At 59.2% G+C, this 25,687-nt stretch overlaps 1 protein-coding gene across 1 annotated transcript in view; it reads right to left on the reverse strand.

Annotated features, from left to right (window-relative positions):
- Positions 1-4,150: 4,150 nt before the first annotated feature.
- DCHS1 (dachsous cadherin-related 1) overlaps positions 4,151-25,687 on the reverse strand; it is a 51,614-nt gene continuing 30,077 nt past the window's right edge. The window contains exons 8-21 of the mRNA XM_065679034.1: positions 24,082-24,178; positions 23,742-23,899; positions 19,614-20,448; positions 18,088-18,327; positions 17,496-17,621; positions 17,021-17,230; positions 15,513-16,376; positions 14,929-15,042; positions 13,937-14,148; positions 13,609-13,763; positions 12,218-12,348; positions 11,271-11,557; positions 10,006-10,144; positions 4,151-9,778 (exon numbers count right to left, since the gene is read on the reverse strand). Of these exons, the coding sequence (XP_065535106.1) occupies positions 7,167-9,778; positions 10,006-10,144; positions 11,271-11,557; positions 12,218-12,348; positions 13,609-13,763; positions 13,937-14,148; positions 14,929-15,042; positions 15,513-16,376; positions 17,021-17,230; positions 17,496-17,621; positions 18,088-18,327; positions 19,614-20,448; positions 23,742-23,899; positions 24,082-24,178 (6,180 nt within the window). The 3' untranslated portion in view covers positions 4,151-7,166. The remainder of the gene's footprint in view (positions 9,779-10,005; positions 10,145-11,270; positions 11,558-12,217; positions 12,349-13,608; positions 13,764-13,936; positions 14,149-14,928; positions 15,043-15,512; positions 16,377-17,020; positions 17,231-17,495; positions 17,622-18,087; positions 18,328-19,613; positions 20,449-23,741; positions 23,900-24,081; positions 24,179-25,687) is intronic.

Below are 25,687 nucleotides of genomic sequence, written 5' to 3' on the forward strand. Positions count from 1 at the left end.
GGGACTGGGACCCGGCAGGCGGAGCTCCGGGCTCGGCGGTGCTCGGGGCTCGGCCGCTCGGCCCCGGGGCGGGCTGGGGTCACGGCCCCGCCGTGGCGGTCGCTTGCGGGGCCCGGAGGGCTGCTCGCGCACGGCACGGGCCGCCCCCCGGAGCGATCCGGTCCGAGCTGCTTCCCCCCCGCCGATCTTCCCCGCTCTCTCTCGGGCAGGCGGTGGAGCCGCGGGCTGCCACGGGTCCGTGACGGGGTCCCGGCCGGGGCGGGGCAGGGGCCATGCGGGGCTGGTGGCTCCAGGCTGGACCCGTTTATAGAACCCCAGCCTGGTTTGGGCTGAAGGGACCTTAAAGCTCCTCCAGCTCCAACCCCTGCCCCGGGCAGGGACCCCTTCCACTGGAGCAGCTTGCTCCAAGCCCCTGTGTCCAACCTGGCCTTGAGCACTGCCAGGGATGGGGCAGCCACAGCTTCTCTGGGCACCCTGTGCCAGCGCCTCAGCACCCTCACAGGGAAGAGCTTCTGCCTTAGATCTAACCTGAATTTCCCTTTTCAGTTTGAACCCGTCACCCCTTGACCCATCGCTACAGTCCTTGATGAAGAGTCTCTCTTCAGCATCCAGTTCAGATATCCAGGTCTTGTTAGAGGAGCTCAGGCTGGGGCCAGTCCAGCAGCACCCCAGGCACGGATGTTTGTTGGAGGAAGCAGCCCCTGGCAGAGAGGAATGCACCAGAGCAGCAGGGCTGGCAGAGAGAAGGCTGCAAGTCTCCCCTATTCCATGAGCCTTGAAGCTTGATCTGAGGAGGGGCAGCAGGGAAGGATGGGAATGCCTGAGCTCCCCTCTGAGCCTGCTCCTGTGTCCCCCCCAGGCCGTGGGGCAGCAGAGCTGTATGGCAGTGCCTGGGCTGTCCCCGCTGCACAGGGACTGTGCATCACCAATGCATCCAGAGGAGCCTGAAGCATGGGGTCGGTGGCAGAGCGTGTCTGACATCTCCTTGTCAGGGCCCCATGTCCTGGCCCTGCTGGTGCTCACACCACAGCCACAGGAGGAAGCTGCGGGCCCAAGCCATGGGCCTTGGTCAGGAGCATCGGGGGCCACAGGACAGCAGAAGGCTCAAGACTTGGAGCCCATTGCTCAGTCCCGGGCTCGGTGTGAGGTGCCGGTGTCCTGTGCAGCAGGAGCCGTGTCTGCACCGTACTGAGCGCCTGCAGCAGCCTCTGTCCAGCTGGCACCACAGCAGCCGGCACTTGGCTCCCTCTCCTGTCTTCCTGTGCTTGTCTTCTCGGCCTGTTCCCACACCAGGAGCTCTCCTAATTGCAATCACAACAGTGGTGTTATGGTACTTGCAGACCTCGGGCTTGGGGAAGGTTTGAGCCTTTCCTGCAGCGGAGCTCTGGAGTTTGTGGCTCTTGCACCACAGAGCAGATCCCGGTGCCCATGAGCAGCGCTGAGGGCTCGGGGCAGTGGTGTGGCAGAGGGAGCTGTGACCCCGGCTGCCCCAGACAGTTTGGCTCAGCTGCGTGCCGCGCCTCCCACAGCTCCCACCGGCTTTCCTGCTTCTGCAGAGCAGAGTCCAAGCCAGGAAGAGACGGACAATGGGAAAACCACCTGCCAGGCCCGGGCTGCGCATCCAGAGCAGCCGCTGCCGGGCAGGAGCCCCAGTGAGGCTCTTGCCTTGCAGCAGCACGAGGCAGCGCTAAGGAGGGATTGGGCCGGGACTGGGATCACAGCTGGGCAGCTGAGGTCCTTGCCTGGGGCTGAAGCGGCCCCACTGTTCTCCCTGCTTTCAGCCCTGTGCTGCTCTTCAGCTGCTCCCCATGTGCAGCTCAAAGGTGGAGATGCCTCATGCCTGGGTGGGCAGCACCTGCTGCAGACCTTTGGCTCTGCTCCCTTTGGGTGAAAGCAAGCACACTGGGGCTAAACCAGCATCTTTCCTCTTCACAGAACATCCCTCGGTGTCTCACGGATGCTGTGACCTCACCCTGTGTTCCTCAGGCTCACCCAGCCCTTGCCTGACCTCCAGAAGTGCTTCCCCTGCCACTTGAGGCTTGTCCTTGTGTCCACACAACCTGGACAGCCTGGAGAGGTGGGAACCTCATGGAGTTCAATCAGGCCAAGGCCTGGGTTGGGGCAATCCGAGCACAGACCCAGGCTGTGGGAGACTGGATGGAGCAGCCTGCTGAGAAGGACCTGGGGTGCTGGGTGAGGAGCAGCTCCCCATGACCCTGCTTCAGTGTGCGCTTGAGCCCAGAACCCCCCCGTGTACTGGGCTGCACCCCCAGAGCGTGAGCAGCAGCTCAGGGAGGGGATCCTGCCCCTCTGCTGCGGGAAGGGGAGACCTGAGAGCAGCTCCAGTGCTTGAAGGGGCTGCAGGGAACCTGGAGAGGGGCTCGGGACAAGGGCCTGTAGGGCCAGGCCAAGGGGAATGGCTTGAACCTGCCCGAGGGGAGCCTGAGCTGAGCTCTTAGGCAGAAGCTCTTCCCTGGGAGGGTGCTGAGGCGCTGGCACAGGGTGCCCAGAGAAGCTGTGGCTGCCCCATCCCTGGCAGTGCTCAAGGCCAGGTTGGACACAGGGGCTTGGAGCAAGCTGCTCCAGTGGAAGGTGTCCCTGCCCGTCCAGGGGTTGGAACTGGAGGAGCTTTAGAGTCCCTTCCAGCTCCAGCCGTTCTATGAGCCTATGGTTCTAGGACCGCTCTGCTCTATCCCCATTCCTGGCAGATGCCAGCACTCCTCTGAAGGTGCTGCCCATCGCACGAGCTGTGTGCAGCCTTCTGGCTCTCTGGTCTCCGTGGCTGGAAGCACGCGCAGTTCCCGTGGATTCAGCGCCCTGTGGTTTGCGGCAGCTGGAGCTGGGGGTGAGCCGGGAGCTCTGTGTGGCGAGACTGTGGCCAGGCCACAGCAGGGCAGGGTCTGGGCACGGTGCGTGCGGGGCCCAGGACACGGTGCAGCGCAGGAGGTTCAGGGAACAGAGCCCCGTGCCCAGCCTTGCGGATGGGAAGAGCTTTCCCCGCTGCCCCGTCCCTGCGCCCTGCGAGGACACGACTCGGGGCGTGCAGGGACGTGCATGAGGACGGCACCAGGGCCTGGCTGCAGGGCAGGGCCGCGTCTGGCCGCGCACCGCGCAGCCCTCCCGCGTCCCGCAGCCGCCCTGGCCCGGCTCACCCGGGCGCTCCCCGCCCCATGCCCGGCTCCTGATGGCTCCGGCTCAGCCCGCGGGGACTCCGCGCTCGGCCTTGGCGCCCGTCGGCCGGGGGCGCTGCGGCCGCCGGCTCCAGCTGCTCACAGCTGCGGGCAGCGCGTTAAGAGCGGCGCGGTTTGCGGAAGGTTACTCATGGGTCTGCCTGGCCAAAGCCACCACATTGGCCCGAGAGAGCCAACTGCTCGAAGGAGCAGCTGCTGCTGGGCTGAGGCTCTGGCCTGCCGCGGGTAGGGGATAAAGGGGCCTCAGTACCCAGTGAATCACGGAACCATGGAACAGTCTGGGTTGGGAGGGACCTTAGTGATCATCCAGCCCCAACCCCTGCACGGGCAGGGACCCCTTCCCCTGGAGCAGCTTGCTCCAAGCCCCTGTGTCCAACCTGGCCTTGAGCACTGCCAGGGATGGGGCAGCCACAGCTTCTCTGGGCACCCTGTGCCAGCGCCTCAGCACCCTCACAGGGAAGAGCTTCTGCCTAAGAGCTCAGCTCAGTCTCCCCTCGGGCAGGTTCAAGCCATTCCCCTTGGCCTGGCCCTGCAGGCCCTTGTCCCAAGCCCCTCTCCAGGTTCCCTGCAGCCCCTTTAGGCACTGGAGCTGCTCTCAGGTCTCCCCTTCAGGAGCCTTCTCTTCTCCAGGCTGCCCCAGCCCAGCTCTCTCAGCCTGGCTCCAGAGCAGAGCTGCTCCAGCCCTCGCAGCATCAGTGCACTTCATGTGCTGGCCTGACCTGAGTGGAGGACACTGGCACTGGTGGCTGGGCAGCACCTGCCCCAGGGACCAGAAGCTGCCACAGCGCAGCCCATGTGCCCCAGTGCATACCGACGCACCCCAGCACTGCCACCCTAGTTGCTGTGTGGAGCCAAGTGCAGGGCACTGCTCCTACCTGTGTGCCAGCAACTTCTGGCCTTTCTCCTGCCCGCTGGCCGCACACGGCAAGCCGGAGCAGCAGCAACGATGTCCATCTCTGTACAAACAAGTGTGGTTTATTAAGGCATTTCTTTGAGGAGTTGGCACTTGGGTCCAGGCTGTGCTGGAGTGGCCATGTGTGGCCGAAGCGCAGCACCCGATACATGCAGCTCAGCGCGACACGATACAAAAGGTACAAACGAAGTAGAAAACAGGAGTCATATTACAATGTGTAAAAATAAATAACTGGCGGCAGGGCTCCTGCCGGGGCCCATGGCCGTGCTCCCCAGCCCACGGTGTGTGACACCGCGGCTGTGCCCATGGTGTGTGACACTGCGGCTGTGCCCATGGTGTGTGACACCGCGGCTGTGCCCATGGTGTGTGACACTGCAGCTGTGCCCATGGTGTGTGACACTGCAGCTGTGCCCATGGTGTGTGACACCGCGGCTGTGCCCATGGTATGTGACACTGCGGCTGTGCCCATGGTGTGTGACACCGCGGCTGTGCCCATGGCGTGTGACACCGTGGCTGTGCCCATGGTGTGTGACACCGCGGCTGTGCCCATGGTGTGTGACACTGCGGCTGTGCCCATGGTGTGTGACACTGCCGCTGTGCCCATGGTGTGTGACACCGCGGCTGTGCCCATGGTATGTGACACTGCGGCTGTGCCCATGGTGTGTGACACCGCGGCTGTGCCCATGGCGTGTGACACCGTGGCTGTGCCCATGGTGTGTGACACCGCGGCTGTGCCCATGGCGTGTGACACCGTGGCTGTGACCATGGTGTGTGACACTGCAGCCGTGCCCATGGTGTGTGACACCGCGGCTGTGCCCATGGTGTGTGACACCGCGGCTGTGCCCATGGTGTGTGACACCACGGCTGTGCCCATGGCCGTGCTCCCCAGCCCATGGTGTGTGACACTGCCGCTGTGCCCATGGTGTGTGACACCGCGGCTGTGCCCATGGCTGTGCTCCCCAGCCCATGGTGTGTGACTGTGGCACTCCAGGCTGACCCATCCCCGCTCCAGTGTCCTGGACATGCTGCTCAGTCACCCAGGCCCGCATGGGGCTGGGGAGTGCTTGGCACCCTCAGTGCTTCCCACAGCGAGCAGGAATGAGGGGTGCCTGCCCCAGAGCCTCCATGGGCTGCCGCTGTGCTGAGGGAGGCAGAACCATCCTCCCCTCCCAGAGTCACCGGGGTGCTCTGTGAGTTCCAGGCAGTGCAGGCATGGCCCAGCAGCACCCCCAGGGCCACCAGTGCTGCCGCAGACCCCTGTCTCCTGCGGTGCAGGCTGGGCTGGGACCTGCATCACAGAGTGGGAGGTGGAGGGCTGAGACAGTGATGGAGGCGCAGCCGCTGATGGCTCTTGGTGGGAAATGGGGAGGGAGTGGGCAAAAGTTATGGGTTCTGGCTGCTATGGTAAATCTTCTGGAGCTGGGGCTGCAGCCATGGTGCTGACATGCTTTGGGCTGAGGCTATGAAGTGGGTCTAGGAAAAGTGTGACAGGAAGGAAATTCCCCCAGCCCCTCTACTTAGGTGGCTGGCTGTCCTCTCTGACACCACAGCCATGCTCACACCCAGGCTAACCTTGTATCTGGGGCAGCCGGTGTGTCCCACATGCCTCGGTCCTCGCCCTCGCTCTGCACCCATGTCCGTGTGTGGGTCACAGTGACTGTGAGCATCCAGGGCACCAGGGCTGCACCCCAGGGCACAGGGCCACCCACCACGACCTACCATGGGCTGTGGGGAGTGCTGGCTGGGGGCTGCCCCATGGGTGACGTGACAGCGGCTGCAAGGCTGCTTGTGCGAGTGGTGCCGTGGTGAGGATGGGGACCAGCCCCATTGAAGCGTGGCTCTATCCCATGCTCATGGTGTGCTGAGCAGCCCCAGGGCCTGGCTTCTGTCCTACCCACTTTTTGGAGGTGTCCCTGGTGACAGCCTGTCCTGGTGGCCACATCAGTCACACTGCAGGGCCCCAGGCAGCCTGGCTGCATGGTGTCCCACACTGCGGCTGCCTGGTAACACGCTGGCTGCCATTGTGCCTGCTTCAGGCCACGTGGCTTTTTGGGGTGCCCCTCCCCACCCTCCACCCTGCCGCTGAAGGCCTGGGGCGGCTGGGGCAGGAGGAAGACCCTGCCTGGTGTCACTGCATGGTCACATCGCTGCCTTTCTTGGGGTCAGTTCTGCTGCAGCTCTCACTGCTCCTGCCAGCCCCACAGCACCATATGCCTGGTGCAAGAGCAATGCCCATGCCGAAGGGAGCTGCAGCCCAGAGGCACCTGGCCTAGGAGCAGCTACCCCGGAATGGGGCTCCCGTGGTGAGCAGGGCACGCGCCTCCCAGCCCAGGCCCTGAGGAGCAGGGCTCTCCAGCAGCCCTGGGAGGGAGATCCCCTAAAAGGGTCACCTGTAGTGGTAGGAGATGGAAGGGCTTGAGAGACCCCAAAGAATGCCCTTTCCCCACAGCAGCCATGGATCAGCAAGTACAAAGGGGGCACTGCCTTCTCCTCGCACCCCAGCTTGGCAAGGGATGGGTCTCCCCTCGCTATGGGGAAGCAGGTTCGGCCATCCCCCTTCCCACAGACAGCATGGGCAGACTGTCAGGTGGCTGTGGCTGTACCTGCCCTGGGAGCATCACTCCCCAGCCCTGGAGCCCCTGCAGGCAAGGGGCCAGCAGGGCTGGCGCAGTGTCCTGCTGCACCCAGGCTGCTGTGCAGCTGGAGCCAGGTCTGCAGTCTCTTGAGAGCACCCGTCTGCTCCCAGCCTCTCAGAGCACACAGTACCGTGGAGCACCATCCTGCCAGACGCTGATCTGAGACCACAAGCAGCAGGAGGAACCATCACCCTTGGGTGCTGGCACCAGCAGTCCATAGGGCATCAAAACCAGCACCGAATCTGCCAGACTGCAGAGACAGGAGCCAACAGCCCCAAAGCACACAGGAACCCACAGCCCACGGGAGCCCTGGGCCAGGCAAGGTGCTGGGAGAGCAGGATTAGCACCCACAAAATGCAGCCTGGGGCTTGGCCTCGCTCCTGACCCAACATGGCTGCTGTGGGGGAGGAGTCCGTGGGCCCAGGTCTAAATCCTGAGCTCGGCCTCCTCGGGGGGCTCCAGCGAGTGCTCGGCGCTGATGGCAGAGGCAGAAGGACCCTGGGAGATGCCAAAGGGCGAGACCACAGGGGAGCGGGCGGCCAGCGGGGACAGCGAGGGGGAGAAGCTGGGTGACATGGCAGAGGAGGAGATGGAGCCCTCGTGGCTGATGGGCGAGCGGCGCAGGGAAGATGGGTGCGGGAAGGTCCTGCCCGGTGGTGGCTTGGGGGGCACAGACTTGGCACCTGGGTGGGCCACCGAGGTGATGAGGGGTGGTGGGTCGATGCGGGGCTTGGGCTCTGCCTTGGGCTTGGTCGGGAAGGGCTTGCGCAAAGAGCTCTCATCCTTGAGGCGGGCGATCTCTGTGAAGACGCTGGCCAGCGGCTGGAACTGGGGACACCAGTTCAGCAGGTAATCCCAGTTGTAGCTGCCGCGGAGCTCCTCATCGCTGGCCACGATGGCAGTGAGCGAGCCCTCCACAGAGGGCTTGCCATCCTCTGGGAAGGTGTAGTCCTGAGGCTGGGAAGAGACGCTAAGGCCGCAGCGCACACCGAGGAAGGCGCTGCCACCTCCATCCTCGCGGTACAGCGGCGGTGGCCCCGGCAGCAGCAGCCCAGAGCCCTTCTTGCTCTTGAACCACTGGGTGCTCTCCAGGGCGGCCGGCTCGCAGGAGATATCGGAGAGCTGGTCGGCATCTTGCTGGATGCCGGAGTCGGGGCCGCGGGCAGAGATGTGCTCCTGCATGGAGGCGGTGATGCTGGCCACACGCGGGTACTCGTTGATCATCCGGATCTCGTCATCCTCAGCGGCTTCGGCAGAGCCTCGGCCGCTGGAGTGCGAGGGGTCCAGCGAGCCGCCCCGCGTGTAGGGCCCTGCCGGCTCGCCGCCGTACCCCGGCAGGGCCTGGTGGTAAATGTGCTCGCTCCCGGGAAGCGCCGGCTCCTCGCGGCCAAGCTTCTGCAGGGATCCGCTTGGCACGCGACCCAGCGGCCCGTCCCCCTCTGGCTTCTCGCGTCCCCGGCGGTGCCGGGAGCGGACCAGTGCCAACACAATGGCCACGGCAGCCAGCACCACCACGACCCCCAGCGAGGCAGCCACGGCCACCAGCAGCAGGTTGAGGTCGGGAGCCAGGCCAAAGGAGGTGTGTGTGACATCGATGGTGACCTGTGCTGAGGCTGAGCGCGAGGTGGGCAGGGGGCTGCGCGCCTGCACCTCCAGGCTCATCTCACGTGGCTCCCTCTTGGCGCGCCCGGCCCCGGCCTGTGGCTGGCTGTCCACACGTAGGTAAATGGTGCCTGTGGTTTGGTTGATGGCAAAGTATGGAGAGGGCTTTGCCAGGGAGTACAGTACGACGCCGTCAGCTCCCTCGTCCTCATCTGTTGCCAGCACCCGCCCAATGCTCTGTCCTTTGCGGGCTCCCTCTGGGACCTCAAAGTTGAAGGAGGGGCTCAGGAAGATGGGGTCATACTCGTCCTCTCCCGTCACCAGGACCCGCACGGTCACTGTGGCAGAGGCATTGCCGGCATCCGTGGCCCTGACAAGAAACTGGAAGGCTTTGGCTCGTTCATAGTCAAAGGTAAGGCAGGAGCGCAGCTCCCCAGAGCTGCTGTTGATGGCAAAAGCATCGCGGCCCTCAGCCACACTGGGCTCCCCCACTGCCTGTTCCAGCACCGTGTACCGCAGCTCCCCGAAGACACCAGTGTCTGCGTCGACAGCACGCAGCGTGGTGACCAGTGTGCCAGGAGGCAGGTTCTCCCGCATGCTGGCACTCAGCACCTCCACCGGGAAGTAGGGCTTGTTGTCGTTGACATCCTTCACCTCGATGGCCACCGGTACCAGTGCAAAGTGCCCACCTGGCACATCTGTGGCCTGCACCACGAGCGTGTGCACAGCCTGTGCCTCCCGGTCCAGCGGCTGTGCCAGGCACAGGGCCCCCGTGCTCTCGTGCAGCTGGAAGAGCCCATGCTGGTCCCCTGAGCTGATGGTGTAGTGAACGTGACCACGGGGCCCTGAGTCAGCGTCGTGGGCCACCAGGCGCAGCAGCTCGGTGCCAGCTGGTGCACTCTCGCTCACGGCTGTGCGGTACTCAGCCCGCGTGAACACGGGCGGGTTGTCGTTCACATCCTGCACAGTGATGAGCACAGGCACGGTGGTGCTGCGCTGCGGCAGGCCCCGGTCTGAGGCTGCCACAGTGAGGTTGTAGACCGGGATGGCCTCAAAGTCCAGGGGTTCCACTAGCACCAAGGCTCCCTGCGTGCGGAGGTGCCCCCCAGCCCATGCTACCCGGCTCTCCACGCGGAAGGCATTGCCGCCGTTGCCACTGACGATGGTGTAGTCAAAGCCAGCATTCTCCCGGGAGACATCCGCGTCACCCGCTTCCAGGGTCAGCACTGTGGTTCCTGGGCGCAGGTCCTCAGGGACGCTGGCATTGTAGCGTGGCTTCTGGAAGCTGGGGCTGTGGTCATTCACATCCAACACCTGGAGCTGCACTGTGGCCCAGGAGGAGAGGCTGGGCGAGCCATGGTCATGGGCTTCCACCACCAGGTCCAGGGTAGGCTGACTGGCATCAAACTCCAGCTGCCGGAGGGTGAAGATGGTCCCTGTGAGGGCACAAAGAGTCAGCATGGGGGAGACACTAGGGAAAGGGCACTGGGGTTGTTGGCTGGAGGCACAAGTGTCTGGGATGCTCTAGTGGGAGTGTTCAGGGTCCACAGCACCACATCTGCCTCACTGGCCACTCCAGACAGTGACCTAGGGAAGGGCTGTGCCCAGGCCAGCATGAGGCACAGCCAGAGCACCCCACGGGATGGGTTCCAGCACCACGCACCATTGCTGGGGTCGATGGCGACATCGGGGCTGGGCACGGCCAGGCGGAAGGTGACATCCCCATTGGTCCCCGCATCCGGGTCAGTTGCGCTCATGGTGAGAATGATGCTGCCTGCGGGCGTGTGCTCTGGCAGCAGCACCTGTAAGAGGAGGAAGCCCCGGTCAGTGCCTGCTGCCCCATGCTGGGAGCCAGCCACTGGGGCTGGGAGGGGTCAGGGCTGGCCAGACCAACGACAGCCAAGGTGGCCCAGCTCCGCGCTGGCCAGAGCCTTCCTCACTTCTGCACCAGAGCTGGCACACAGAGGGGACTCGGCCCACATGCACAGCACCTCGCCTTGTTACTGTGACTCCCAGTCAGCTTCAGCAGCCAGTTCCTGATCCTTTTCTCTACATTGCTACTCTGAAGAACTCTTTAACAGTTAATATTTTCTCCACAGAAGGTATTTCACACAAATCAAAACAGCTCTTGCCTTTCTGGTGTGCCACACACATACCAACAGACAGTCCCACTGGCCTGTGCTCTCACAGCCTCCAAGCATTTCTGTGGCTTCTCAGCTCCTTGCACCTCTGCTCCAGAGATGGAGCACACTGCATCAGTCAGCCTCATTCAGTAATCTGCTTGGGGGGCCTCAGGCCAGGGCTTGCCAGAAACACTTGTCCAGGTTGTGACCCATCTCCCACCACTTCTGTTCTTCCCACTCTTTCCATGAAGAAAGATAGAGAGGGGCTTTGGACAAGGGCCTGTAGGGACAGGCCAAGGGGAATGGCTTGAACCTGCCCGAGGGGAGGCTGAGCTGAGCTCTTAGGCAGAAGCTCTTCCCTGTGAGGGTGCTGAGGCGCTGGCACAGGGTGCCCAGAGAAGCTGTGGCTGCCCCATCCCTGGCAGTGCTCAAGGCCAGGTTGGACACAGGGGCTTGGAGCAAGCTGCTCCAGTGGAAGGGGTCCCTGCCAAGGCAGGGGGTTGGGACTTCATGACATTCAAGGTCCCTGTCAACACAAGCCAGTCTGTGAGTCTATGAATCTATGATCTGTCTGCAAGCGGCTGTGCAGTGGCTGATCCCAGTGCCACATGTCTGGTGTCAGCCTCCTAGCTACGCCACAGAGAGAGCATGAGGAGTGTCAGGGTATGAATGGGAGCCCAGAAAGAGAGGGGCCAGAACAGGCTCAGACCCCAAGCAGTCTCTGTGCCTTGCAAGGCCAGGTAGGAGCCGCAGAGGGGTTTGTGTGGGACAGACCCTGCTGCTGGCACACCTCTGTGTGTGGTACCTGATAGAAGCCCTGGCTGAAGGTCGGAGCGTTGTCGTTCACATCCTCCACAATGACAGTGAGGTTGGCCTCGGTCTCATGGCGGGTGTCGGAGGCTCGCAGGGTGAGAGTGTAGAGGCTGCGCTGTTCATAGTCCAGTGGCGCTGTGAGCGCAATACGTCCGCCATAGCGCAGCACACTGAACATGCCCACAGCATCCCCATCCAGCAAGAGTGTGTAGGAGAGCGCAGGGCCCGAGTCCACATCATTCCCGGTCAGTTGGGCTATCTGGGTGCCCAGCAGAGTGTCTGTGGAGAGGCCAGGCATGAGCAAGCAGAGCCTCCTCCTCAGAGCGCAACTGACTCTCACTGGGAAACCAGCTCAGTGCAGAGCCTGACCACTGGGGACAAGAGAAGTTTTGCCCAGAGAAGCTGTGGCTGCTCCATCCCTGGCAGTGCTCAAGGCCAGGTTGGACACGGGGCTTGGAGCAAGCTGCTCCAGTGGAAGGGGTCCCTGCCCGTGGCAGGGGGTGGAGCTGGATCGGCTTTAAGGTCCCTTCAACCCAAACCATTCTATGATACTATGACAAAGAGAGATACTGGGGGTGACAGGGAAGGTCTCTGGAGCTGGGCTGGGCAGGCTGAGGTTGGCACAGGGCACACAGTGAGCAGGCAGGGGAGGTGTGTGCAGCCACAGCTCCTGCAGTGCTGGCCAAGGCCAGGGATGAGCTGGGAATTCGACTGGTTCCCTTGGGACACATCTGCAGCATCAGGGCAGTACTGCTCCCAGGTATACGGGGCAGTGCCAAGGGACTTTGGGGGAGCTCTGCCTGTGGGGCAGCGTGAGCCAGCCCTGGCAAGAGCAGGGACAGGTTACCCTGGGGGCTTCTTCCCGACCCTCCGGTGTGCATCATACCTCACCCTGTGCCATAAGTGCCACGTTACCTCATGGGGCTGAGCTGCACTTACTCTCTGGGACCCGCACCTCCCAGGGAAATGGGATGGTGGGGCTGTTGTCATTGACGTCCATCACCACCACAGTCAGCGTGGCTGAGCCCACCAGCGGCGGGGTCCCTCTGTCCATGGCTGTTACCACCAAACTGTGGGTAAGCACAAAGGCACAGCACACGGTTCACAGGCATGTGGCATGTGTGTGAGGGGGCAATGCATTTATGCACTGCATCTGGAACATGTTGGGGGGATTCCTTCATGTAAGCACAGGCTGAAGGGTGTGTATGTGGCAGGGGAACTGTGCACAGCATTTGGAGTGTCTGGGGCAACAAATAAGTGCAGAGCATCTGGAAAGCATGTGCGGGGCACTGGATGTGTGCATGAGTAGAGGGCAGGGCAGTGGATGGAAACACGTTTGAGGTGTGTGTTTGGAGGGCAGTGGGTTTGTGAACACACAAACAACCTCTGAATGTGGGCACAAGCCTTCAGAGCATGTGGTGGGCAGTGGATTCACGCCCAGCCCTGGCCCAGGCACAAGGGACAGAAGATGCATGGCTGGAGGCTTTGGCAAGGGGAGGGAGGGGATGCACCCCCAGCAGGAGTCAGAGACCTTTGTGAGAGAGGATGCAGGCAGACCATGCTGTGGGGTACAGGCAGGGAGGCATCTGGAGCATTCCCGGGTGTTGGGGAATGCATGGAGCCTCTCTGTGGAATGGTGATGGGTATGGGAATGGAACGAATGCCCTAGGTCTCCCCATGCCTGGGCAGAGAGACATGCAGCCACTGGAGCATGCATACTGGGGGGGAGAACATAGCCTTGGGGAGTGGCAGAAGCTGTTCCTTGCATCTGAACCATGAATGTCTACAGAGTAGGGGAAGAATTAAATTCATCGTGTGTGTGCTTGCCATTACCTTACATACGCATGGCTAGACTGGCTGATGTCTGGAGTGTGTGCACATGGTGAGGGGCCCAAAGGACCTGCATTGACTGCAGGACTTGCAAGAGGGGTCAGGGCAATGCAGAGCCCCTGGAGCACGGTGGCAGGGCAGAAGGGTGCAATGTAGGGGAGTGGGAAGGGAACTGAGCATATGAGGCCTGGATTAAGCAGGCAGGAAAGGGGATGGATGCAGCCACTGAAGAGACCACTACCCCCCCTTCACAATCTTCTCAGCTTTGCAGAGCCAAGCTGAACAGAGCTCTGGATCATCTGATGGCCATCTGTCATGCCTTCAATACCATGTGCTCCCCATGTTAACACTAAGCCTAAATTCCTGCTGTTGGGCTAAACTATTGAACAGACAGGACTGAGCAGAGCATCAATCGCTGCTTGGTGCCAGCATCTCTGAGGATGCTGCTCCACAGCAATGCCCCTCACACTTCTGGCACAAGTTAGTCTGGCTCCACTCACCGGGTCTGAGACCAGATCTCCCTGTCCAGGATGGCAGCAGTAGTGATGGTGCCAGTCTGAGGGTCGATGTGATACAAGCCTGTCATTGGCAGGGACTGGTTGATGGCATAAGTCACCTGCCCATTTGCTCCCTGATCCAAATCATCTGCCAGGACCTGCAAAGCCACAGGAGAGGTTCGGCAGCATGGTTGTGGAGCCCTGCAAGCCACAGCCCTCCAAAGGCTGGACCTCTCCATAGGCACCAGCCCCAGGCCCATGGCGCACCCCCTCACACAGCACAGAGGCAGGCCAGGGGCCGATGTCCATGTGTGTGTGTCCCCAGGGATACCTGGATGACGGGCAAGTCATAGCTCTGTGACTCCCAGATGAATGCCACATAGTTCTGCAGCTGGAAGCGTGGCAAGTTGTCATTCACATCTTGCAGGTTCAGGTTTATGGCCATGAAGCCGAAGGAAGCTGCTGTCTCTGCCTGGACCACCAGGCGCAGCCGGGGGCTGGCCTCAAAATCCAGGCTGCTGGAGTCCTGGACTGAGATGGCACCTGGGAGCAGGAGACAGCAGAATGGGGCAGGTGAAGAGGGGGTGAGAGATGCATCAGCATATTCACCCCCCTTCTTCTCTTTCATTCTTTCATTCCCTTGCACCCAGTCTATCCCTCTCCTCACCCAGCTATTCTCAGACAGAAGCAGCACACTGAGCTCTTCTGAGCCCTCTCCAAACCAACAGCCTTCTTGCTAGCCACAGTGATCTGCCCTGGGTGATAGACCCTGCACAGGCAGCTTGTGCTTACATTGCAGCATGCAACAGCCCTCTCACTATGGAGACACCATCTGAGGTATGGCCTGTTTCAAAAAGAGCTGCTCCATGTCAAGCCCCATGCTGCTGCACAAGCTCCAAGCTAAAGTTGTCTTACTGCAGCTATTGGTCTAGGCCAAATCCTTACAGACAAACTGCACGAGATGCCAGAAAATACAAAGAAAACAGTCAGCAGCCTTCTGCCTTCCGAAGGGCTGTTCCTGCCTGGGACAGAAGCAGCAAAACCTGAGATGCCACAGTATGGGGTTGAGGATGTTCCTGTGACATTCCCTGCTCTTGTCCACAGCAGGCACTTATGTATGTTCTCCAGCTACTAACAGCCTGTGCTAACAGTCTCTGGACAATGACAGGTTAACAGTGTTTAGCACATGTCCAAACACTAACAAACACTATTTACTGGTACAGAGCCATGGCCTGTGTTCCTGTGCCCTTTATGGGGACTCTGGGCACAGGTTGCCTCCCACTTGTCCACTTGCCACTTGCCCTGGTAGTCTTGTTGCCATACCTGAGCTGGGCTGGATGAGGAAAGCCTTCTTCTCATTGCCGCTGACAATACTGTAGGTGATGTGTCCGGATGAGCCCCCCATGTGCACGGCCTGGATGCTCGCCACAGCAGTGCCTGTGGAAGAGTGACACTGTGAGAAGGGGCAGCAGAGCCTCAGGGCCTCAGTGGACAGCGGGTCAGGGAGGGGTGAGGCCAGCACGTGCTGTCCCACAGGAACAGAGCTCTGCCTGAGGACACTGAGGATGCAACTTTGGGCTGGGAGCCAAAACTCGTGGGCCTGCCCATGGTCACCTCCATGGTCCCACTGTGACCCCTGGGGCCCTTCCAGAAGTAACAGAACATGTGTGACTGCCAGCAGTGCTCTGACCCTCCCAAGCAATCCCACAGGAACTACCACCCTGAACAGCCTGGGCACCGGTCAGACCCCACATTCCTTGGGTCTACCCAAAGCATAATGGGGCTCCCCAAGACCAGGCAGTGCTCCCTGTTTTGAGCTTCCCACAGCACTGCAGCCCAGCACCCACCTCCCCTCCTGTCCTGCCCTATTTCACCCCAGCACTTGCTGGACACTGCCCAGGTGATACCTGGGGCAGCATTTTCCGGCAGAGCCACGTCACTGGTGCTCCGGGGAAAGCGCAGCCCGCGGAAGGGCTCTTCCTGCACATGGATCACCACCACCCCAGTTGAGGAGAGTGCCGGCTGCCCCAGGTCTGTGGCCAGGATGAAAAGCGTCCGCTGGCGCTGGCTGAGCGAGCCCAGGGGCTGCAGCAGTTGGATATCCCCAGTGTAGGAGTTGATGGCGAAGGCAGAGTTGGGGGTGGCAAGCCGGTACAGGATGGAGGCATTAGCACCCGCATCCCTGTCCTCTGCCCTCATGGTGGCCACGACCTGCTTGAGTGGTGTGTGGCGGGACAAGTTGACAGTGAGTGGGCTGTGCAGGAAGGCAGGGGCATGGTCATTGACATCTTGCACAGTGATGGTGACACGCACGGCTGTGCTCTTTGGCTCCCATGGTGCTGAGTCCACAGCCTTGGCCAGGAAGCTGTAGCTGGGCTGGTGCTCCCGGTCCAGTGCCTGGGTGCTGCTGATGCGCCCACTCTGCGGCTCAACCTGGAACATGCCAAGAGATTCGTTGCCCAGGTAGTAGGAGACCTGCCCATTTGTGCCCTCATCTGGGTCATGAGCCACCAGCTGCAGCACCAGCGCACCGACAGGCAGGTCCTCTGGCACCTCCACCATGTAGGCAGCTTGAGTGAAGCCAGGAGTGTTGTCATTGAGGTCCAGCACCTTCACGTGCACAGACATGGTGGCACTGCGTGGGGGGGTGCCGTGGTCTTGCACCACCACTGTGAGTCTGTAGGAAGCAACTTGCTCCCGGTCAAGAGCATGTGCAGTGGAGAGGACACCAGAGACTGGGTCTAGGCTGAAATCCTGCTCAGGGTCTCCACCTGAAAAAGAGAGGGAATAACAATACTATAACCTGGTCTAGTGGAAGGTACCCCTTGCCTGTGACAGGGGATTGGAACCGGATGAGCTTTAAGGTCCCTTTCAACACAAACCATAGTTATTCTATGATAACTAGTACAAGGAAGCACCTGCCCTGTGCTGCCCAGAGAGGACAGCAAAAAGTACATCCCAGTGTGGCCTGGCAGGGAAGGTACAGTGAATTCTTCTCTGTACGGCCCCAGTGGGATTGAACATCCTTGGTCCAGCTCTGTGTCACTTTAAGAACTGGCTCCAGCAGCTTACAGGCCAGAGCTTCTGCCAACAGGGAGCCCCAGATAACACAGAGAATGATCTCTACTCAGCACTCAGCAACCTCTAAATTCAACAGGTCAGAGCAGCCAAGGGAGGTACGGAACTAGTCCAAGCTTGGGGAACCAGAAAAGAGCCTGGGTAATAAGGAAGTGCAGCCTGTCCAGATCCTGGGGGGCTTTTTACTCAGGGCAGAGAAACTGGAGGGTTGAGAAGTGGCAGCAGCTACATGTGGTCTGGAGTAGGAGAGAACTGAAGTGGAACAGGAAGCGCCATGGGTGACGCAGGCAAGCTGGGGCAGCTGCCAAGAGGAGCCGCATTGCTCTGGTGGCCTCACCTGCCAGGCGGTACTCCAGGCGCCCGTTCTCGCCTCCATCGGGGTCGGTGGCCCGCAGGGTGTAGAGCGCCACACGGCTCTGGTTCTCTGGGACCTCCACGGAGCAGGACTTACTTTCAAGGTGTGGTGCGTGGTCATTCTCGTCCCCTACTGTTATCCGCACAGTTGCCTTGGAGAGGTTGGGGGGCAGGCCACCATCCCGAGCATAGACTGCAGGAACATAGCAAGAGCACTGCAGGCTGCGCTGCTGATGAGCAGCTGCTATCAAGGCTTTCATGTGCATGTCCACACAACCCCAGGGGCAGCCAGGCACAGGATCATGAGCATTCCTGCATGTTCAAACCACCCTGTGTGCCCCAAAAACCCCCATCATGCTCATGTTCTGCCCTCCCCCAGCAGGGGGGAGCACCCATGTAAACCCCTGTGCTCCCTACCCTATGTCTGGTGCACTCCTTGTGCCCCAGCACAGCCCTACCCATCAGCACATGTTGCTCCTGCTCCTCGCGGTCCAGGGTGTGTGTGGTGGTGATGAGCCCTGTCTGTGGGTTGATGGAGAAGGGGCCCCCAGAGAGACCCCCATAGGACACCTGCCCGTTGGCACCTGCATGGAAAAACATGGTTTCAGCAGCCCAGCAGCAACCCCAGAAGCCCCTCATTTGGCTGCAGCTCTGAACCTGCCTCCTCCCATGCTTCCCACCCAGGCATCACATAGGCTAAGGGAAATGACCTCACCCCTGGCAGGTAAAGCTGGAACAGAGAAGTGTGGTGGTGGGAAGTCTCAGCCCAGTCCAGCTTGTGGAAGGGACAATAGGCCAAGAAACCCCCAAGGAACAAAGGCCACTGTTCTGGGGAGCAGAGGGAATCACAGTCCCTATTCTCATTTTCAGCTTCTCTCAGGATCCAGCCCATTACTCATCTGCAGGCCAGGAGATGATCCATCCCTGCCGTGGTCAGCGAGGCTCTCCAAACCAGGTGTGAGAGAGCAGAGTGCACCCGGTCCTAGGTGCTGCATCTCCACAAGGGCCCCTGACAGAACTGGGCAGCCCATCCTTGCCCTGGATCCTCACCCAGGTCCCGGTCCGTGGCCAGCACCTGCAGTACGGGGCTGCCAGCCGGCAAGTTCTCCATGATGTGAGCTTCATATTCGGGTTTCTCAAAAGTGGGAGCCTCGTCGTTGACATCCAGCACCAGCACGGCCAGCAGCTGTGTGGCGGAGCGGCGTGGGAAGCCGTGGTCCATGGCCACCACAGTCAGGTTGTGCTGCACCACCTCCTCCCGGTTCAGAGCCCGCACGATGGAGAGCGCACCTGCAGACACAGGGAGAGGGGTGAGCTGGGACCACGCAGCACCACAGCTCCCAGGGCAGTGCTACCGCAGGACTGCTGGCACTGGGGCGAGCCAGGGACAGTCAGGTCTCGAGGACCTGGGGGTGTTGAGTGAGAAGCTCCCCATGACCTGGCTTCAGTGTGTGAGTGAGTCCATAACCCCGCAGTGTGCTGGGCTGCACCCCCAGAGCATGAGCACCAACTCATGGGATGGGATTCTCCCCTTCTACTGTGCTCTGGGGAGACCCTACTTGGAGTACTGCATACAGTTCTGGTGTCCCTAGCATAAGAAAGACATAAGTTGGAGCAAGTCAGTAGGAGGCCATGAGGATGATCAGGGGCTTGAGCACCTCCCATATGAAGACAGGCTGAGAACACTGGGGCTGTTGAGCCTGGAGAAGAGAAGCTGCGTGGAGACCTCAGAGCAGTTTCCATTATCTGAAGGGGGCCTACAAGGATGCTGGAGAGGTACTCTTCATCAAGGACTGTAGTGATCGGACAAGGGATAATGGGTTTAAACTGAAAAAGGGAAGATATAGGCTGGATATAAGGAAGAAGTTCTTCCCTGTGAGGGTGGGGAGACACTGGCACAGGTTGCCCAAGGGGATTGTGAATGCTCCACCCCTGGCAGTGTTCAAGGTCAGGTTGAACGGGGCTTCGAGCAACCTGGTCTAATGGAAGGCCCTTCATTAGCGACTGTAGTGATAGGACAAGGGGTAACGGATTAAAACTTAAACAGGAGAATTTTAGATTGGCTATAAGGAGGAAGTTCTTTACTATAAGGGTGCTGAGGCACTGGAATGGGTTGCCCAGGGAAGCTATGGATGCTCTATCCCTGGCAGTGTTCAAGGCCAGGTTGTCCAGAGCCTTGGGTGACACGGTTTAGTGTGAGGTGTCCCTGCCCATGGCAGGGGGGTTGGAACTTGATGATCTTAAGGTCCTTTCCAACCCTAACTATTCTATGATTCTATGATTCTATAAGGCGTCCCTGCCTGTGGCAGGGGAGTTGGAACTAGATGGTCTTAACATCCATTCCAACCCAAACTATTCTATGAATCTACAATTTAAGAGGGACAGCAGTATCATGCCAACCAGATGCAATGCTTAGGGCCCTCCACACCCCACCAGTCTCCCCCCTCCAGGTTCCCCAGCCCTCGCCCTCGTCCTGTGCACCATGCTCATCCCCAAGATGCGTGTATCCCTGCATGTTCCTCATCCTGTGTTCCCAGCGTCCCTGCTGCCCATGCTGCATCCTCCTGGGCCCTCACCTGTGCTGGGGTTCAGGTGGAAGCGCCCATCACTGTTGCCTGCTCTCAGTGAGTAGCTCACACGCCCGTTCTCCCCCAGATCCTTGTCCTGGGCCACCACATGCAGTGCCACAAACCCCGTGGGCTGGTCCTCCATGATGCTGACAGCAGCAGGCGAGAGGAACACGGGTGCGTTGTCATTCTCATCGGTCACAAACACGCGGGCAGTGACAGCTGCCGAGCGGCGCTGGCTGATGTTGCGAGCCTGGTCCGTGGCCTCCACCACCAAAAGGAAGGAGGCAGCAGCCTCCCGGTCAAGGCTCTGGCTGAGGGTGAGCAGCCCCGAGCGGCTGTCGAGCTGAAAGGGAGCCCCAGGTGGCTCCTGGTGTAGCAACGCATACCTCACTTGACTGTTGGGACCCACCCCGTCTCTATCCAGTGCCTGGAAGGTGAAGATGGACGAGCCAGCCTGGGTGTTTTCAGGCACCACAATGGTGATGGGGTCTTCAGGGAAGGTGGGTGCCTGGTCATTGCAGTCCTGCACGTGGATCTGGACCAGCACCAGCCGGCTGGAGGGGTATCCATGCTGAGTGTCCTCGGCGCTCACCTGAAGCATGTGCCGTGCCCCAGCTTCGTAGTCCAGCTCCCGGGCAGCGTAAATCTCCCCTGTCACACTGTCAACCACAAAGGTGCCATCCCCACCACCTCCTACCAGCGTGTAGGTCAGCTGTCCTCGCGCAGGGGCATCTGGGGGTGCCACTGAGCCGATCACAGAGCCCGGCTTGACCCCCTCAAGAGGATGCAGGGTCAGCACAGTGGTATCAGGCCGCGGCAGCACCCGGGAGGACGGCAGTACCTGTGAGAAGAGGCAGCAGTGAGGGTGCTGTGTGCTGGGGTTCCTATCAGGGAGGCAGTGGAGAGGGGGAGGAGGGGCCTGCACAGAGCAGGAATCAGGGGGCAGGGTCCTGTGGCCTAACAGATGAACAACAGCCTGAAAAACATACTGAGTATAAGCATGGGTTTGACAGGGTGGAAGCCGAGCATCGCCTTGGGAGCTCGGGTGGGTGCAGACAGAACTGCTGACCAGGCAGAGGAGCCTCAGGGGGATCCCATCAAAGTGTATCAATACCTGAAAGGAAAGTGCAAAGAGGATGGAGCCAGATTCTTCCCAGTGGTGCCCAGTGCCAGGATCAGAGGCAACAGGCACAAGCTTAAGCACAGGAGGTTCCCTCTGAATATAAAGAAATGTTTCTCTGTGCAGGTGACAGAGCTCTGGCACAGGTTGCCCAGGGAGGTGGTGGACCCTCCATCCCTGGAGACACTCAAAAGCTGCCTGGACATGGGCCTGAGCAACTGACTCTGGGTAGCCCTGCTTCAGCAGGGGTGTGGATAAGATGTTCTCCAGAGGAGCCTTCCCACCTCACCTATACTGTGAGTCTGTGTTTGTGTTAGATACTGCAAAGGCAACAGACAACAGCAGAAACAATTCTGCAAAAGATAAGCAAGAGTGGGCAAGAAGAGAGGTAACACTCATCCACTGGAGAGGTAAAGAGAAGAAACATGACACAGCATGACCTGAAGATATATAAATACTAAAACTACTTTTATTAAAGATACTTAAGTTAATCTGGGGATGAGGTGCACTTGTGGATGGGAGAGACATGAAAAGCCATAGTTTTATCTGAAGAGAAAATGTATCGAAGTGCACTCATGTGGGCCTGCTTGAGCGAGTCCAGAGGAGCCCACAGAGCTGCTGTGAGGGCTGAAGCAGCTCTCCTCTGGAGCCAGGCTGAGAGAGCTGGGCTGGGTCAGACTGGAGAAGAGAAGGCTCCTGAATGGGAGACCTGAGAGCAGCTCCAGTGCCTAAAGGGGCTGCAGGAAAGCTGGAGAGGGGCTTGGGACAAGGGCCTGTAGGGACAGGCCAGGGGGAATGGCTTGAACCTGCCCGAGGGGAGACTGAGCTGAGCTCTTAGGCAGAAGCTCTTCTCTGTGAGGGTGCTGAGGCGCTGGCACAGGGTGCTCAGAGAAGCTGTGGCTTTCTCATCCCTGGCAGTGCTCAAGGCCAGGCTGGACACAGGGGCTTGGAGCAAGCTGCTCCAGTGGAAGGGGTCCCTGCCTGTGGCAGGGGTTAGGACTGGATGAGCTTTAGGGTCCCTTCAACACAAACCAGTCTGGGATTATATGATTCTTTGTCAAGGAGTTGGAGAAAAAGAGAACACAGCAATACCATCAGCCAGGGTGGTATCAAAACTAGCCACTGCCAAGTGAATTGCTACATGGCAGTGATGGAAGCCAGCACTGCAGGGACACTAGCCTGGCAGACTGACATCAGCACTTTGAAGGCTGTATTTCGTGGTTTAAGCCCAATTGGCAACTCAGCCACTCAGCCGCTTGCTCACTCCCCCACCGCCTCCTCCCCACCCCGCTCCCAGAGCGATGGGGAGGAGAATCGAAAGAATGTAACTCCCACGGGTTGAGATAAGGACAGCCCAGTAACTAAGGTATAACACAAACCACTGCTGCTACCACCAATAATAATAATGATAAGGGAAATAACAAGGGAAGAAAATACAACCACTCACCACCCGCTGACCCAATACCCAGCCTGACCCGAGCAGTGATCTGGCCCTTCCGGGTAACTGCCCCCAGTTTCTATACTGGGCATGACGTGCTGTGGTATGGAATACCTCTTTGGCTAGTTTGGGTCAGGTGTCCTGTCTCTGCTTCCTCATGGCTTCCCCTCCTCCCTGGCAGAGCATGAGACCCATAAAGTCCTTGGTCAGAGTAAACATTACTGAGCAACAACTAAAACCATCGGTGTTATCAGCGCTGTTCCCAGGCTGAAAGTCAAAAGCACAGCACTGCACCAGCTACTAAGAAAGAGAAAAATGACTGCTACTGCTGAACCCAGGACACTGTAGAACAACTTCAATGACAAGAACAGTTGCAGACATGGCATAAAGAGGAAATGGTATAAAACGTATGTGGAACGGCTGAGGGCAGATGTGCCAGGCTAACACCATGCTTCCCCCCCTGAAGCAAAGAAGATGCAGTGTGTCGAACTGGCCTGGGTGTTAGCTGGGCTCTGATGCAGTAGCACATGGGAGACACCTCATTAAATTGAAAAGAAGCAAAGGATCAATGTGGCTGTGTAACAGAATAGAAGACTGTCTGGCTCAAGGAGTGTGATTAGCAGACCTTTGCAGAGATGGCTCTTGGGGCTGACACTTCCTGCAGATAGGTACAAGGGCAAAAGAAAGCTGAGAATGTTACGAGCTTGTTGACGATGTTAGAGGGCACTTCTGTCAGACAAGTTGATCAAAACAGCCTTGGGAACTGCAAGAACAGAGACTGGAGATGTGAAATGGTGTACTGTGCTTTGACTGGGGGGAAACCAGAGTCCGCTGCAAAAGGGAGCTCATTACTAACAACAGGCAAAGGACTTGGCTTTCTGGGCCAATGACAGTGAGTGCCAAAGTGATAATGATGTGAAGAACACCTTGCATGTCAGGAACACTGTTTTCAGTAGATGCTTGGAAGAATTATAATGTCTTTATGCAGGGATCTCTAAGGACTTCTCTGTCACAACGTATCTAGGATAGCGTAAACTGTCCAAGTCTGGATAAGACATACATGCTTACCAGGACAAGGTGTAATGGGCTCAAACTCAAACAGGGGAAGTTTAGGTTATATATGAGGAAGAAGTTCTTTACTGTGAGGGTGGTGAGGCACTGGAATGGGTTGCCCAAGGAAGCTGTGAATGCTCCATCCCTGGCAGTGTTCAAGGCCAGGTTGGATGGAGTCTTGGGTGACACGGTTTAGCGTGAGGTGTCCCTGCCCATGGTAGGGAGGTTGGAACTAGATGACCTTAAGGTCCTTTCCAACCCAAACCATTCTAGATTCCATGATTCTGCTATCAATGCTGCTGACTGCTTTGCAAATGACATCACGCACACTGGTAGCCAGACCCATCCCTTCCCATCCCAGGTTCTCCACAATTTTAGGGCTGGATCAACAGATGAGCAAGGGCAGAGGGTGCCCTGGAATGAAAGTTGTGGGGAAGAAGGCTGTGGATTGCTGGATGGTGTCCTCCAACGGGCGAGCAAGGGGTAGGTGGTGCAGGGACAGGAGGAGCTGTGTGCTGGCTACCTGAACGCGAATGCTGGCTGACGTGCTGCGGGGCACCGCGCCGCGGTCGCTGGCTGTCACAGTGAAGAGGTACTCAGCCCGGTCCGAGCGGCGCAGGACGGTGGCAGTGCGCAGCTCCCCGGTAGCCACATGCAGGGTGAAACGCTCTGCCCAGGCTCCTGCAGAAAGAAGGTGAAATGCTGTGGGGAGAGGCACAGAGGAAGGAGGGCAGGGAGAGGCTGGGCTGGAGGAGGGAGCGTGGTGTGCTCACCCATTACCTACAGGGGTGTGCCCACCCATTGCCCATAGGGCTGATGGCTGCAAGGCAGAGAGCAGCATCCGTCAGTTCTGCAGCTCATACCTATCAGTGAGTAGATGACGGTCCCATTCTCGCCCTCGTCGGGATCCTTGGCCTGCAGGGAGGCGACTAGAAGTCCTGACGGCTTTTCTTCCAGCACCTGCAGCACAGCGCAGGGATCAGCAGTGGCACAGGGAACCATTCACAATACTCCCCAAACCCTGAGCACGGCACAGGCCTGCACTTTCCTACACCAGACCTGCACCTCATCCATGGCACAGATCCCCCTGGCTGTACCTGAGGCTGGACAACACAGAGAAGTCCGCATCAAAGCTGGCAAAGGGAGTTTCTGTCTTGCCATCCCTCCTCCCACTCTGCCCTGTTTAAAAACCAGCTTAGCTGTGTTGGCGCATGCTGCAGCAGTGAGCTGCAGGGTGAAGGAGGACACTTTCACCCACGTTAAATCCAAAGTCTTTACAGCTATGTAAATCCAGGGCTCCATGACAGTCTTGATTTCCTCAGCTCCTACCAGCCAGCCCAGGGAGGTTTGTGATCTCTGGAAGTGCAGCTCTTCCTGAGCAGGGACACCTGCACTCCTGGTGATTCTCTTCTTCTCCCTGGTTCTAGTTAGTGCTCCTGGCTGCTGGCTGTGGCACTCAAGACCACCACCTTATGCCAGAGCACCACGATACCACAAAGACATCAATTACACATGCGCTCAGCTAAGCTCACGTTCTGAGGTGAGATACCAAGCTTCCTGACAGACACCATACGTGACAGCACTACATGCAAACACCCTTCCTGGATAGCCATGGAAATGGACACATTCCCATCACTGCCCCTCCCCACCTGTCAGTGCACACCCCATGCCTGCTGGCAGACCTGCAGACTCCTAGCAGCTACCCACACCTCACTGGCAGAGCAGGCTCCCTGCCTGGCACAGACCCTGCAGTCCCTTCCACACCAGAAGACATGAAATTCCCATCCTCTGAGCACATCCCACAGGACAGATCATCCTTGCAGACCCAGCTGTGCTCGGTGATGCCCATGTGCTCCCACCTTGGCACACTGGTGAAAGAGATAAGTGAAACCCAAGCAGAATCCCAGGAAAGAGGCTGCAAGCTCATGAGAGGAGCAAGTGTTAATGCTATTGCACAAGTTGTGCACAGGGAGGCCAGAGGAGCTGGACTTGTTTAGCCAGGCCAAGCAGTGATGTGACTGCACTCTGGAAACACTGGGGAGAGGGGAGGGAAATTCCAAGGATGGAGAAGAGCTATTAAAGCAAAAACACAATATTGGCACAAGAACAAATGAGAACAAAATGGTCAGAAATTAGTTTAGGCTAGAAATTAGGAGCTGGTTTCTGACTACCAGATCAAGGAATCTGGAACAGCATTTCACAGCAGTGGTGGAGGTAGAAGATCTTCTAAATATAGCTGGACTGGCTATGAAAAGGAGTGTCTGTGTGGACACCTCTAAGTGGAACCATGCTTAAGAGGTCCCTTCCCGCTCTCCTCTGTATCAGGCTGGGGCAGGGTCTCCCCCCCAGTGCTGTTCCTAATAGCCTCAACCAGGAAACAAGGGGCTCTTGCTTCGTGTGTGTGGTCACACTCCTCTTCCATGAGGAATCCAACTCCATCCGAGGAAAGCAGTGACTCAGCAGAGGAGC

This window comes from Lathamus discolor, chromosome 4 (assembly GCF_037157495.1).
Source record: "Lathamus discolor isolate bLatDis1 chromosome 4, bLatDis1.hap1, whole genome shotgun sequence".
In the NCBI taxonomy this organism is placed as follows: Eukaryota; Metazoa; Chordata; class Aves; order Psittaciformes; family Psittacidae; genus Lathamus; species Lathamus discolor.